The sequence below is a fragment of the Armigeres subalbatus genome, chromosome 3 (genome assembly GCF_024139115.2).
Source record: "Armigeres subalbatus isolate Guangzhou_Male chromosome 3, GZ_Asu_2, whole genome shotgun sequence".
Lineage (NCBI taxonomy): Eukaryota > Metazoa > Arthropoda > Insecta > Diptera > Culicidae > Armigeres > Armigeres subalbatus.
In genome coordinates, this window is record NC_085141.1 from 70,556,003 (window position 1) to 70,570,951 (window position 14,949).

Here is a 14,949-nt window from a genome sequence, read left to right on the forward strand (position 1 = left end):
AAATCAGTCACTTGTTTGAACCGAAAACTTTATAAAAACTGCTATTTTTGCCAGAAAAAAACTATGATAAACTGATCGCGGAGCGAATGTAAACACCGGCGGCACCGACAGCAGCAAACTAATAACTAGGGTGGTTCAAAAATGATTTTGCTCCGCCAGGCTCAGTCGATGATGTTTCATATTTTGGGTGTCGTTTGATGGTTTGGGCTGGTTTAAATAGGGGCTTATCGTGCACAGGTCGTTTCAGGTTTGTATGACTGACAGTTGATATGGCAAGGTTGAATTTAAAATTATTCTGATTGTGGCACTCCGTCATTGGGCGCTGGCGAGGGGAGAGACCATATGACTGGATGAAATACCACTTGTCATAAGACAAGTTTGTACAATCCCATTTAATTCACCACTTAATTGTACCTTGACAGATACGTATTTCGACCTCAACAGTAAGGTCGTCTTCAGTGTCTCGTACTTGACTCGACTTAGTGGTGGAATTAAATGGGATTGTACAAATTCGTCTTATGACAAGTGAAAACATTCCACTAAAAAGCTCAACATAATTTTCTTAACAAAATGGATTAAATATTCAAGAGCTTTAACTCCATAGACAATGCATATTGAATGGTCGTTCCAATAGTTGGAAGTCGATTTTAATCGAGGTTGCGAGTCTTTAGCATCAAGGATGTTATCGATCATTTAGTAATTTGTGTTCGATCCACTAGTAACGTAGTTACAGCAATATTTTCAGTAACTTAGACTAAATGATAACGAAATTTCAATAATTTTGTTTAAGTTACTGCTACTAGCGCTATAACTCCGTTATTAGTTGAATTCTAACAACAAACCATCAGGCAGAGTTGTAGAAAAACCTTCGCACTAGAAGTCCACCATACAACACATTTTGAAATTCAGCTTCTGGAATAAGTTATTGACAAACTACTAAATAATCGAACGCAAATTACTAGACGATCGATAACATCCTTGTTTAGCATGATAATCAGGATTATCAGAAGGAATCAGTGAAACGTGTAATTCAACAAAATAGCCAGAATTTGTCTGTGATATCTGCACCAGGGGCAGATACTTCGTACAGAAAGTGTTACATGGGGGTGAGCCGGATATAAAATGCTATTTTTTTGCGTTACGTAATGAATGGTTCTTTCCTGCGGTGCGATTTTCGTTCAGTGAAGTCTCTGGAATGTTGCTTTCAGCTATGTGGGTTTTCTTTTCGCCAGCGTTTGGAGGGGAGGCGCTGTAGCCAGTGTAATGAAAGGTTTAGTTTCACATACTAGTTTTCATACAAACTTGAACCAGCTTGTGCTCACCCAGGTTTTGTTCGATTCGGTTTTTGGAGAACACTTGGAGCATGGAACGGAATCGAGTGAGCGTGTTGGAGCTGGGTCGTTTTTTGAACCACCCTACTAATATTTTATGTTTTTTTTATAAATACGACACCAATACTACTACAGTATATGACAGTTTTTATTGTACCAATACTTTCAAAGCTTTGTTTTGGTACTCAACCCACCTTCACCTTAAAATTGATCAAATCTGCCGGGTGGCTTGTAGCACATGCTATCGCCCGCGTGCATCGACCCGTTGGGAATCCTTTCAGGATGCGTTGACCTTTGGCGTTTTCTTTCCACCTGAGATTTTGGGGCCGAACAGCGAGATGGATGATTGCAGCTGTTCGTGGAAAAAGACGCAAACATGCGCGAATATGATTATTTAGAGCGCGAGAGTAATTTTCGGAATCACGAAATTAACTTCGTGATGTCCAGTGATGCAATTTGCAATTTGGCGGTTAATCTGAGGATTCCAAAGTTGATCAAGTTCACTTCGAACTGATCCGTGGAAAAGGCAGGAGTGGCCCAAAGTTCTCGCGCCGTGGTGTCGTTTCAAAGGTGACATGACGTATAGTCAGTTTGAGCTTAATAAATACCTATTTAAATTACTTTCCCTAGTTTGTAGTACAAGTCATTGTGTGTGCGATTGTTAATAGGCGGTGTGTTATCGTGTGTGGCTCTGGTCCAGTAAATTTAATTTGTGCTATTTTGTGCTATTGTGAACGGTCTAAAATAACACGTTGGTCGTGTAACGAATTATTTAAAGGTTTATTGCCAAGCCGTTCAACCGTCCGTGGCCCCACAACCGAACTCCCCGCGGCCATTTCTGACCCCACCATCAGGCTCAGAAGTTCTCCCGGGGCAGGCGGGAAGAAGGACGCTTCCGTTTTTCTACGCTCCCTAGGCAGGACGAATCAGCAAGCGCAATCGCATTTCCGTTCCCCTAGTGACGACTAGGGGAACCTCGACGCACGTGTTGCGTCGCGCGCAAAGAAAGTTCTTCCGATGAACGAGTAAACCGACCGCCAACCAGCAGCAGAAAGGCAATCCGCCTACCCCCGGCGGCAACAGAGCATCGTCGTCGTACGAGAGCGCAGCAGCGAATTCACCGCCACCCCCTTTCCGTTCATCCGGCGGCGTCATCATCGTCACCAAGCAAAGGTCGTGAGTACCCCTATATTATGTTCATGCGCATGACTATTTAATTCGCCCCGCAACATAGCTCACGTTGCGTAGCGTGCACGGCCGTTTTTGTAAGACCGTGAAGCAAATTCCGTGAATCGAAAACCCGTTGCGTTCGCAGGGCGAACGAGAGATTCGGGATAACACGTCATTAGAATGCACACCTAGCCAAAGCACACACGATAGGTAGACAGGGACCATATAGCAGAGCTTCCCAAACCTTTGGGTATGCGACCCACCTAGCAAAATTCTATATGTCACGCGACCCACCTATGAAAAAATGCAATTTACCAAGTAGTATTAAGCATTAATTGAATCAGAATGTCATCTGTTTCGGCTTCTTCCACATAAAAAATATTCAAGTAACCTTACATGTACAAATGCAAAAAATGACGAACATGGTATTGTTTGTCAAAATGTTAGCGTTTTTATTTTACTTCATTAAGGGGACAGCTTTTAGGCATAAATGTTTGCATAAAATAGCGTGGTGATGGATATTTAAAATAAAATGCGGTTTGAACTTGAAATAATGTTCCTGAAAAAAAAAAAATGATCAAAAGGTTCGGCATTCGAGCTGCAATTAATATTTGTTCTGCGCGACCCACCAACAATTCACTCACGACCCCCCTGGGGGTCGGGACCCGCAGTTTGGGAAACCATGTCATAGAGCATGGGAAAGGTTCAGAGAGTATAGGAAGAGAAGAGCGAAGAGAGAAATGAACACTAGTGTAGGATAAATGTTATGAATAAAGCTTGTATTTGTCTGGATAAAAGCTCGTTTTTCCACGCGTAATGTAGAAACATTTCAGCTGTACCGTATGAATGTTAAGGAAGCGGACAGATAGATTCACGCAATAAATGTTGGTCCCAATTAAGTGAAATGAGTTGAGTGTTTTTCATGTCACACGTGTCCCGTTTGTAGTTTTTGTTGTAGCAACTGTTTCACTCCGAATCCAACCGGGCAACTTTTTAATCGGATACGGGTCGGTTCGATTGGGAATTTCGGGATACTTGCCGGTGATGATAAAACCCCCTTTATATAATTCATCACTGGCCGTTAATTGCAATCGTGTTCTAAGTAATTTTATTCACAAATCGCATTAGTAGCGTTTCTTTTTGCGGACAGTTTCAGTCAGCCATCTTACTTCCCGGACCAAATTTAAAAACTGAGCCTTCTTCCCCTGAAAGGTCTCAACGGTCGGGCAACCCAAATATTGGTGGATGGTCTCCCTCGGGAGTGGCGCTTAAGCCATCTCACTTTTAAGCCGGGAAGGTCAGTAAGGCTGACGGTTATAACAGCTGATGCAATTCGTGGTTCATTCGCCTCCTCCCACGTACCGTCCGTCATCTGCACCCCACCATAGATGGTACGCAGCACTTCCCTTTCGAAAACTCCAAGTGCGCGTTGGTCCTCCACGAGCATCGTCCAGGTCTCGTGTCCGTAGAGGACTACCGGTCTAATGAGCGTTTTGTAGATTGTCAGTTTGGTACGGCGGCGAACTCTATTCGATCGGAGCGTCTTCCGGAGTCCAAAGTACGTACGATTTCCAGCCACTATGCGTCTCCGAATTTCTCTGCTGGTGTCATTTTCGGCAGTCACCAGTGAGCCCAAGTACACAAATTCTTCTACCACCTTGATTTCATCACCACCGATGCAAACTTGCGGTGGGAGGCTCACATTGTCTTCTCTTGAGCCTCTTCCTATCATGAACTTCGTCTTCAACGTGTTGATAACTAGTCGAATCCGTTTATCTTCGCTTTTAAGTCTGATGGAGGCTTCCTTTATCCTCTCAAAGTTACGTTCCATGACATCAATGTCGTCGACGAAACCAATTAACTGGACGAACTTCGTGAAAATCGTACCACTCGTGTCAATCCCTGCCCTTCGTATTACCCCTTCCAAAGCGATGTTGAATAGCAGACACGAAAGACCATCACCTTGCCGTAACCCTCTGCGGGTTTCGAAGGGACTCGAGAATGCCCCTGAAACTCGAACTACGCTCATCACCCGATCCATCGTCGCTTTGATCAACCGTCTCAGTTTATCCGGAAAACCGTGTTCGTGCATTAGCTGCCATAGCTGGTCCCGATCGATTGTATCATATGCCGCATTGAAGCCGATGAATAGATGATGTGTGGGCACGTTGTATTCGCAGCATATCTGCAGTACTTGGCGAATGGCGAACACCTGGTCCGTGGTACTGCGCCAAGCTGCTGTTCCGTTGGGAGTGCCACTTCCAGCTGCTGCGCGTAGTCTTGGGCTAGTCTACCGTCTTGTAGCCGCCCAATGTTTAGCCGCGGCGGACGACTCCGACGCGTGTTGTACACCGTCGAGAGTTTTGAGCGCAGACATACTGCAACGAGGTAGTGGTCGGATTAAATATTCGCACTGCAGTAAGTGCGTACGTTCGTGATGTCGGAGAAGAATTTACCGTCGATTAGAACGTGCTCGATTTGGTTTTCCAAAACGGCCTTTTATCCTCAGCTTGCACATCCTTGCGTTGATCGGATGCCACCCAAACATGCGTTGGCGCATCTTTCCCAGCACTATGAAGCCGGTTCCCAGCTCGTTGGTGGTGCCACAGCTTTGGTAGAAGGTAGCCGCTCGATGCCCGCTTTTCCACACTTTCTGTCCTGTCCAACAGATTTCCTGCAGCGCTACGACATCGAAGTTGCGGGGATGTAATTCATCGTAAATTATCCTATCGCAACCTGCGAAGCCTAGCGACTTGCAGTTCCATGTTCCAAGCTACCAATCGTGATCCTTTATTCGTCGCCTAGGTCGTTGACGATTGTATCGAGTCGTGTTATCTTCTATGTCGTTCGCAATGGTTGCTTTTAAAGGTGGCTTATTGGGCCCGCGCAAACCTCCTGTCTCGTCGGAGGGCCGTCGTGTCAGGGCTGTTTAGCGTCCCACCTAACACCAGGACTTGGGCTTGCTGGAGCGCGCGTTGAATCTATGAAGTAGCGCCATTCAATGTAAGAGTTTTTCGCGTTTCAAGGCTAACTGACTATTCTTCTCAGACGGCAATCATGGTGATGCAGATAATTGCTCGGTCTCCTGTAGCAGCGATTGTTGAATTATTTTTGTTTTCCTTATTCTACGTTCAGCATCGTTTAAATTAAAAGAGCAACTAGCAATATTTACTCTGAAAATCGAAGAAAAATTCGAAGAAGTCTTATGAAGCTCAAATTTTTGATATTTAAAAATGATTGGGATGCGCCATATTTACATAAATGTCAAACCGTTTATCATTCCTCATCACTTGAAGAATCTTAGAATTAATGGAGTCTTTATCTCCTAATTTTCTCATAATCCCTCCTTCACACACCTTTATTTTTATTTCATTGCCATTCTTCAACATGCTTTTTTCTATCTTGCAAAATTCCCTTTGTTCAATGGAGTGTTGCGCCACACATTATAGCCACTTAATCTAATGAAAATGGCACCCAAAGTGATGCTATCGACTCAAAACTTTATCCTATTGCTGCTGGCTCAGAACAACCGTAGAGGGGCTGCCTCACTTTGAAAATTGTACTTGAAGATACGGCATGCAAAACTTGAAAATGGATCAAACCTTAACGAGCGTTTTCAGTTGCGTTTTTTTGCTTGGGAACTACAGAAGAACGCTTCAGTGAACCATTAGCACGGTTAATAAAGAACTCTGTACTTGCCAATGTTGCAAACTTGCGTACAGATTTAACATACTTTATTATCGAGTACTTTGAACTTCATTGCACCACTATACGCCGGTCTGGCACCATTATAGAGAAAGGTGTTTATTGCAACCGATTTAGCTCAATAAAAATAGGAAACTTTCGCAACAGCTCGTGCTCCCAATTAAACTCGCCCTGCCTCATCGCTCACGATGCAAAAAACTGAACGTGCCAAACACCTTATGCAGACTATCCAACCCAGTCAGTGTACGAAGTGGGAAAAAGGGGCGGCTTGCGGTCATCAGCATCGTTTGTTGGAAGCAGAGAAAAAATGATTGATTCTAGGTCTTCGTTCAAAAATGGCTGATAAAAAAAACTGCGTTTGAATTTCTCCCACCGTTTTTTTTCGCTTTCTCCTGGAAATTTGCGGTTTGAATCGCGCAGAAACTGCAGGTACCACCATTTCGGGTGGAACATTCCGCTAATGAAATTTTGAATCACCGGGAGGCTAAACTGCTGCTATACATCCTTGCTAGTGAGGTACTAAGGTAAATACCGTCCGACGAATGATTGATGTGTGATTTTGTTGAAACGTGATGCCGTTGCCAACGGCAGCAGGTGATCCAGTTACGGAAATTGGTTGGGTCACAGAGCGTGGAACGGGCGGAGAGAAATGGTGATTTTCATCTGCAATTACCCGTTTCCCTATTCCGGGAAAAAACAAGCCGTACACCTTTGTTGGCAGTTGCGGTAATTTTGATTGATGAGCTAAAATGTCGGTTTTTGGAATGGATGGATGGAATACCGAAGATAATTAACTCTGTGGGAAGTATTCGGGAAATGTTGATCGGAGTTGCGATTTAAATGGGTTGGAATGGTGATATGTATATACGCAAGAAATTAGTTCAAGAATGTGCACAATCTGAAGAATTGAAAAATCGACATATACACAAGTACACTAAGTAGGACAGAATGAAAAATATATAGTGAAACTGTTAATTGATTTGTTGATGTTGTCTAAAAGCAAGCACTAAAATTGAATGATTTGATCCAGAATCCTTAGAATTTTTTGATATAAGTTTGATAAACTTCATCGAAAAGTTTTGAAGGTCTCACCAATTATTGAAGTTCTTATTTGAAACTATTTTAGTCAACTATTAGTACTCAACAGAAATAATAGATTGCAGACTATCTGCTAGTAACATCAGTTGAACGAAATTTGCCGAATAGACAGAGTATGAGTCGTTTCAAATTTCAAGGTCAAATACAATTAGGCCTACTTGAAAAGTAATATTAAATCTTATTATTATTATTTTTATTCTTTGAAAATATCGTCCAATGTTATGCCGAGTCAATAGCTTCGCAGTAGATCTGTGCGCTGCCGCCGTCGTCAAAAATGAATCGGCGCGCCGCCACACATAGGGGTATTTAACCATTCTAGCCGGAATAAAGTTAAATTTTCAAAATTGTCCTAATGCAGTCCAAATAAAGCCTGTCCACGTTAAATTTTGGACATTTAGATAATATTCAATTGATTATTCACCATTCCATCAATTAGGACGAGACCAAAAACATGCTGAATGCAGCATACAGAGCGAAGAGATTTAGCTTTCTTGTAAATGGATCGTCTCAGTGGTTTGTAATTATTTTAAAAAATCGCAATGGAAGATGGGTGTCCGAAATTTAACGTGGACAGGCTTTATGTCTCAAACTTCTCTGAATAGTAGACGAGCCACTCATAGTACTAGGTTTTCTATTTAGATTTAAAGTTTTACCACTACACTTCTAGAAAGTTAGAGGTTCTTCATTGAGGAAACTAGCGGTTTTCTCTGTTGATATAATTTAGAGAAACATTTGTTTTATTTCTCATGAGCTCCATTTTGAAATACTTCAACTTTTTGCATTTCTTTTGAATTTATTCAGAAATTTTGTCAGTAATTCCTTCAAGAGCATCTTCTGGAAACGCATCAAGAAATCCACCCGGAATTATGTGACAATTTAATCCAAAAACTTCTACAGTGATTCAAAAAGGAATTTCTTTACGAATGTCTCCGAAGCTTTTATCAACAACAGAATTTTGAATTTTAGGAATTTTTCATTGAGATTTGAAAGAAGTTCAGTGGACAAAACTTGCGAACAGTTTACCAGAGAATTTAAAAAAATCTAAGTAGTCCCCAGGTATGTTTCTGAAGAAAGTCACGGAGAGATTTCGTAATAGCTCCTTTGGAAATTCTGGACTTCACAGAATTTCTAAGAGAGAATTGTGAGGAATTGCTTCAGGAAGTTCCGAAAAAAATGTTGTAGGAATCTCCGCAGAAATTAAATTAACTTTCGAAGGAATTCCTGGAGAAAAAATCCGAAGAAATTCTCCAAAAGGAATTTTGATTGAACTATTGTAGGAATTAAAGGAAGATCTCTTGAAGTAACTTTCCTGGAGAATCTTCCCAAAGAATTCCGGGAGAAACTTCCCAACAAACTTCAAGTGAAACCTTCGGAAGAATTTCTAGAAAAACATTCAGAGGAATTCCTTGAGCAACTTCTAGAGGAAATCATGGAGGAGCTTCCGAAGGAATTCCAAGAATATTCCCTGAAGGGACTTCCGGAAGAATTTCCGGAGGAACTTCAGGATGAATTCCTTAAGAGACACTTTTGAAGGAACTCTTGGAAAAGCTTCCGAAGGAATTTTTGAAGTAACTCCTGGTGGAACTTCCGGAACAATTACGGGAGGAACTTAGGGAGGAATTTTTAGAGGAACCTCCGGAGAAATTCTAGTAGGAACTTCCGGAGGAGTTCCTGAAGGAACTTCCGGAGGAGTTCCTGGAGGAACTTCCGGAGGAGTTCCTGGAGGAACTTCCGGAGGAGTTCCTGGAGGAACTTCCGGAGGAGTTCCTGGAGGAACTTCCGGAGGAGCTCCTGGAGGAACTTCCGGAGGAGCTCCTGGAGGAACTTCCGGAGGAGCTCCTGGAGGAACTTCCGGAGGAGCTCCTGGAGGAACTTCCGGAGGAGCTCCTGGAGGAACTTCCGGAGGAGCTCCTGGAGGAACTTCCGGAGGAGCTCCTGGAGGAACTTCTGGAGGAACTTCCGGAGGAGCTCCTGGAGGAACTTCCGGAGGAGCTCCTGGAGGAACTTCCGGAGGAGCTCCTGGAGGAACTTCCGGAGGAGCTCCTGGAGGAACTTCCGGAGGAGCTCCTGGAGGAACTTCCGGAGGAATTCCCGGAGGAACTTCCGGAGGAATTCCTGGAGGAACTTCCGGAGGAGTTCCTGGGGAACTTCCGGAGGAGTTCCTGGGGAACTTCCGGAGGAGTTCCTGGGGAACTTCCGGAGGAGTTCCTGGGGAACTTCCGGAGGAGTTCCTGGGGAACTTCCGGAGGAGTTCCTGGGGAACTTCCGGAGGAGTTCCTGGGGAACTTCCGGAGGAGTTCCTGGGGAACTTCCGGAGGAGTTCCTGGGGAACTTCCGGAGGAGTTCCTTGGGAACTTGCCGAGGAGTTCCTGCGGAACTTCCGGAGGAGTTCCTGGGGAACTTCCGGAGGAGTTCCTGGGGAACTTCCGGAGGAGTTCCTGGGGAACTTCCGGAGGAGTTCCTGGGGAACTTCCGGAGGAGTTCCTGGGGAACTTCCGGAGGAGTTCACGGCGAACTTCCGGAGGAGTTCCTGGGGAACTTCCGGAGGAGTTCCTGGGGAACTTCCGGAGGAGTTCCTGGGGAACTTCCGGAGGAGTTCCTGGGGAACTTCCGGAGGAGTTCCTGGGGAACTTCCGGAGGAGTTCCTGGGGAACTTCCGGAGGAGTTCCTGGGGAACTTCCGGAGGAGTTCCTGGGGAACTTCCGGAGGAGTTCCTGGGGAACTTCCGGAGGAGTTCCTGGGGAACTTCCGGAGGAGTTCCTGGAGAACTTCCGGAGGAATTCCCGGAGGAACTTCCGGAGGAATTCCCGGAGGAACTTCCGGAGGAATTCCCGGAGGAACTTCCGGAGGAGTTCCTGGGGGAACTTCCGGAGGAGTTCCTGGAGGAACTGCCGGAGGAGTTCCTGGAGGAACTTCCGGAGGAGTTCCTGGAGGAACTTCCGGAGGAGTTCCTGGAGGAACTTCCGGAGGAGTTCCTGGAGGAACTTCCGGAGGAGTTCCTGGAGGAACTTCCGGAGGAGTTCCTGGAGAAACTTCCAGTGGAGTTCCTGGAGGAACTTCCGGTGGAGTTCCTGAAGGAACTTCCGGTGGAGTTCCTGGAGGGACTTCCGGTGGAGTTCCCGGAGGAACTTCCGGTGGAGTTCCTGGAGGGACTTCCGGTGGAGTTCCTGATTCCTTGCTCTTTCAAAGAAATTAAGTCGTTTTGCTGCTGCTGATGTAATTTCAGCTATTGCCGCAGTTACATCTTACTTGGTTAGACTGCATTCATGAGGTTCGGTAGCTAGTCTGTTGAGTGTTCTGCTTCTGTTGTTGTTATATTTGTAAGAGCTTTTACAGCTGCAGCTGTTTTCCAAATTGACTGCATTTTCCACAGCCGTAACAGGTGAGTGTTAAAGATGTGTCCTGATAATTTGTTTTTTATTTTCGTAGCACTATTTTTGCTACTGCTTAATAAAACCAAAAATTTTTTCTATGCTTTCAATCGTTTTGTCGTGAGTGGCAGCTAAACAGTCGTAATTGGAAAGCAGTTTATGGTTAGCAGACAATGTACGATTAATGTTCTTTTTAATATTGTAGAACAGGGTTTGCATAAATCGCACTCAATAGATAACGAACAACGATAAAGGAGCTTGAGCTTGAGCTTGAGCTTGATTGACTGCTCGTAGTTGCTACTCCATTATGACCAGATCAGCTGTTCTTGCACAAGGAACCAACAGATGTTTGCTTGGGACTAGCACACATCTTCAATGTGCAAGTACTGGTGATCTCATTTGATAGGTCATACTGGCGCCTGCCACGTCAGAATGCAAGTCAATGTAGGGAAGGGGGAGGAAATGATGATGCAATCACTCGCCCACTGCAAGCCGAATATACCTCTGCACTTGCCACGAGTTCATGCGGAATTTGTTGGAATTTTTGGGTTAGGTTGGAGAGGCAGAGGTCCGTCTTGGTTAACGAGCTGCCAATGTGATAGATAGGAGAAGGTAACTGATGGAATTTCTAATTGGATGTAGGAAACGAGCTGCATAGTTCATTTCCAATTCTAGCAGATTACTGTTAGAATACTCAAGTTGAAGGTTTAGAAATAGTAATGGAAACGGTATGGAAGTCCATTTCCAGTTCTAGCGATTGCTAGAACATGAGAAATACAGAGAAAGATACAAAGTAGGAGAATGGAACGGACCTGGGATTGAACCCACGACCTCCTGCGTATGAGGCAGAAGCAGTAGCCATATGACTACCAAGCCCTCTTCGCAATAACGAACAACGATACAGGAGAGGCAAAAACTGTTCCGAATCATAACAAGCCATGATAACAAATTTATCAAGTGCGAAAAAACAGAATTGGATAGGAAGCCCCCACAGAAAAGCATGTTTTTTGCTCCTTTCGTGTTGGTTACTGCACAGCTTGTAGAACAAGTTGAAATCCATCATCAGAGCCCGTGCTATGCGGGGAGCTTTGGAGCTTTCTAAAAGAAATTAATCATGGGGTTTAGCCTCCCGAATCAGTTCTCTATCATGAAAGCTTGCGAAAAAAGTCTCTCGCGGTATGCAACATATCGCATATGTATACAGAGATGATAAATGAGAGACTTGTTCTTTCTCTTTAGGATTCAATCCCTGTTGTAGAATGATTCTGATAGATGTTGCAGGTTTTGATCAATGGTGAACTTTTCCTGACAGTCTTGACGTAGTGAGAGCATGAAAGTCCGTAATACTTTTTCGTGATTGCGCTGCACTCCTTCACATGCTGCGTGAAATGTAGTCTGCAGCTGCCATGACATCACCAAAGAAAACGATTATCGTTTTGTGCACAGTTTACAATTCCACACTTCATTGTCATACGCGGAGTACTTACTTACGCGAGAAAAAAACGAACGTCAAAATAATAAGATTATATCAAGACAAAATTTTCAAAACGACTTATCTGCTTTTGTAAACAAAAATTCAAACGTCGATTTGACGAATCTGATAGCACTTCGACGCCAACCAACGCCATCAGCAGGTAGCTGAAACCTTCACCTACCTATTGATAGTATTGGTTTTCGTGGGAGTGCTATCAGATTCGTCAAATCGACGTTTGAATCTTTGTTTACAAAAGCAGATAAGTCGTTTTGAAAATTTTGTCTTGATATTCGCTATATTCGAGCGCTAGGAATCGCTTCCGAACTCAAATGTGGTTCAGTTAGCAACTGTGCAAAGATTAGTAGACTATAATATTTAATTAATAGTTACAGAACTCCGCACTGAAACTTTAAATTGTGCATTTTTCGCATAAGCTCGAAAAATAATTAAATTTTACCATTTTCCATTTCTTTCCAGACAATCGACTAATCTGTGATTGCCGTCTGTTGTGGTTGTTCGATCTGTACAACACCACCAAAAACGAGAATCTACGATACATGCTACAGCAAATCGAATGTCTTTTCGAACCCAAGGATAACCGAGCACTTGTGGCTCATTCAATCCAAAATCAGCTCATTGACTACTCTCGGCCGCATGACATTCTCGGCCACGATGACAACGGAGCAGACTACGAGGATCTGCACCACATATCGACTTCCCCGTTTGGCGGAAATCATCAACCGGTGCAGCGAGGCGGTGCTCATCAGTTCGCGACGTCAATCAACGGGTACCCTCCGATCCGATCGGACCACTACGAGCCGGGCGTTGGGCTGCCGCCCAGGGTAAGTCAGCAAACGTCGAAAACTATCAACGGCAAGCAGGTGATCCCGCTGATGAAACTACGCAAGGAAGACCTGTTGCCATGTGCCAAGGAGCTGGACGAGCCCACTGAGCTGCCCCTGTCAAGGGAGTCCATCGGAATGGATCCGGTCTATCGGTCGTCGCTGGCCGCCAGTGCTTCTTCCGATTCCGGTGGATCAATGCAGCGGAATTTCAGATCGATCCGGACGACGGTGGTGCTGGCGGTGTGTCTGCCACTGGTACTAGCTCTCGCGGGGTGTTAGCTTCGCACTCGCTGCTAATTAGGTGCTGGTGATAGATGGTAACGAGACAAAGTGAGGTAGTTAAAGAATTTTATAATCGTAAGTAATTTCAAATGCACCCCTATGCGGCATAGTGCGATGACGTGGCGAAATGAGGAATCTATAGAACTCTTGATGTGTATTTCTAAGCGAGGAAAGGCTGATCGAGTGTACAATGGTTTCTGTGAGTGTGAGTTCTAGTAGACAGTGAGATATATGTTTGGTTTCCGCCATTTAGTTGTGCCACGTGAGTTAAGCCAATTGGATATTAAAAGCTTTAGAAACAAAAACTATTAATCTTGTTCTGTTCATGGTAGGTAGATACTGTGTGCAACATTCAAATTGGTTTGTAGGATTGGATAAGATTGATGTGATTTTATAAAATTTCGCAAAGTTAGTGTTTGCGTTAAATATATTTTTACATTTTAAACACTGTTTTGATCATGAAACTCAAGTTACAATCTGTTGTAGTTATAGTTGCAATTGTTGATATAAGTTTATAAGTTTATAACAAGTCGAGAAAAATCTAAGGAACATGGTGATGGAATACTATAAAAAGTGCTGGATGGCTGTTTTGAATTCTTACAAAAATGCCTAATTAATAAAATTTCAGATGAAACATTTTTGTTCAATTGTATCCTAATTTTTTTTAAAACTGTCGCATTTTCCATCATTAACTCTTTTACTTTAGTATTTACTTTAACCTTCCGCGATTCGCATGGCCCTGGATCACTCATGCAGTCCCGCCTCCCTTGTGAACGACAAGCGGGCTTTTTTCGAAGGTGTTGTACTTTTTACAACGGTGCGAGTCCCGGAAGGTTAAAGCTAAAAGTCTTTCAACTTACTTACGTAATGATTCTAAAAAATCTAAAATTTATAAAGAAGCATAATTTTTACGATTAATGCACCTCTTATGAAGGAAATATGATTGGATTGGAAACAAAAACAGAGCAACAAATCATCCACACCAATTCAATTGATATTTACTCACTTACTCACGGCTACTGGGAACCCCCAGGGCAATAGGGCCACCGAAGAAGATCTCCATTCTGGATGGCTGCTTGTTTCGGCCTTGACCTGGGCCCGGTTGAAGAACATATGCTTCTTCTGGGTGATGATTGTGCTGATAGACGCCGAGTCTCACTGGCGCATTACAGCACAGATTGCGCGTTAGAACTAAATATTTGTAATGTGGTGCGTTGTCTAATATGATTGGATCTCCATCTGTTTTGTTAGCTCGCGAAAGCAGTTTCTGCCTTCTTGATCCATTCTCCTATTTTGATCATAGTTCCACTTCATCAAGATATTGAAAGCGTTCGACCTTCTCCACTGTTTGCTCGGCTTGATCGTAAATTGTGCCGTCCAACTGCAAATTACTGTTTTTGGATGTTTCTGCATACATTTTTCCATATAAACTTCCAGCGAGTTTAGCACTGCCCAAACGTTGACCGATTTGGCTGAAATTTTGTCCAGAGTTTTCATATGCCACCGGGTGTGCATGTTTTAACTTTTAACTTGTGTTAGTGTTATTTCCCATCCCATAGATCGCATCGTTTACCAAAGTGAATCCAGATAAATTATCCTTTGTAACTAAAACGATATCCTATCCCAAGACAATCGTGGAGATGCAGAGGTATACTTGGTCTCTAGTAGCAACG

At 43.7% G+C, this 14,949-nt stretch overlaps 1 protein-coding gene across 1 annotated transcript in view; it reads left to right on the plus strand.

The window, feature by feature from the left end:
* Positions 1-13,803, plus strand: part of LOC134225609 (connectin-like) — a 110,011-nt gene extending 96,208 nt beyond the window's left edge. The window contains exon 4 of the mRNA XM_062705813.1: positions 12,627-13,803. Coding sequence (XP_062561797.1) covers positions 12,627-13,273 — 647 coding nt within the window. The 3' untranslated portion in view covers positions 13,274-13,803. The remainder of the gene's footprint in view (positions 1-12,626) is intronic.
* Positions 13,804-14,949: the final 1,146 nt, after the last annotated feature.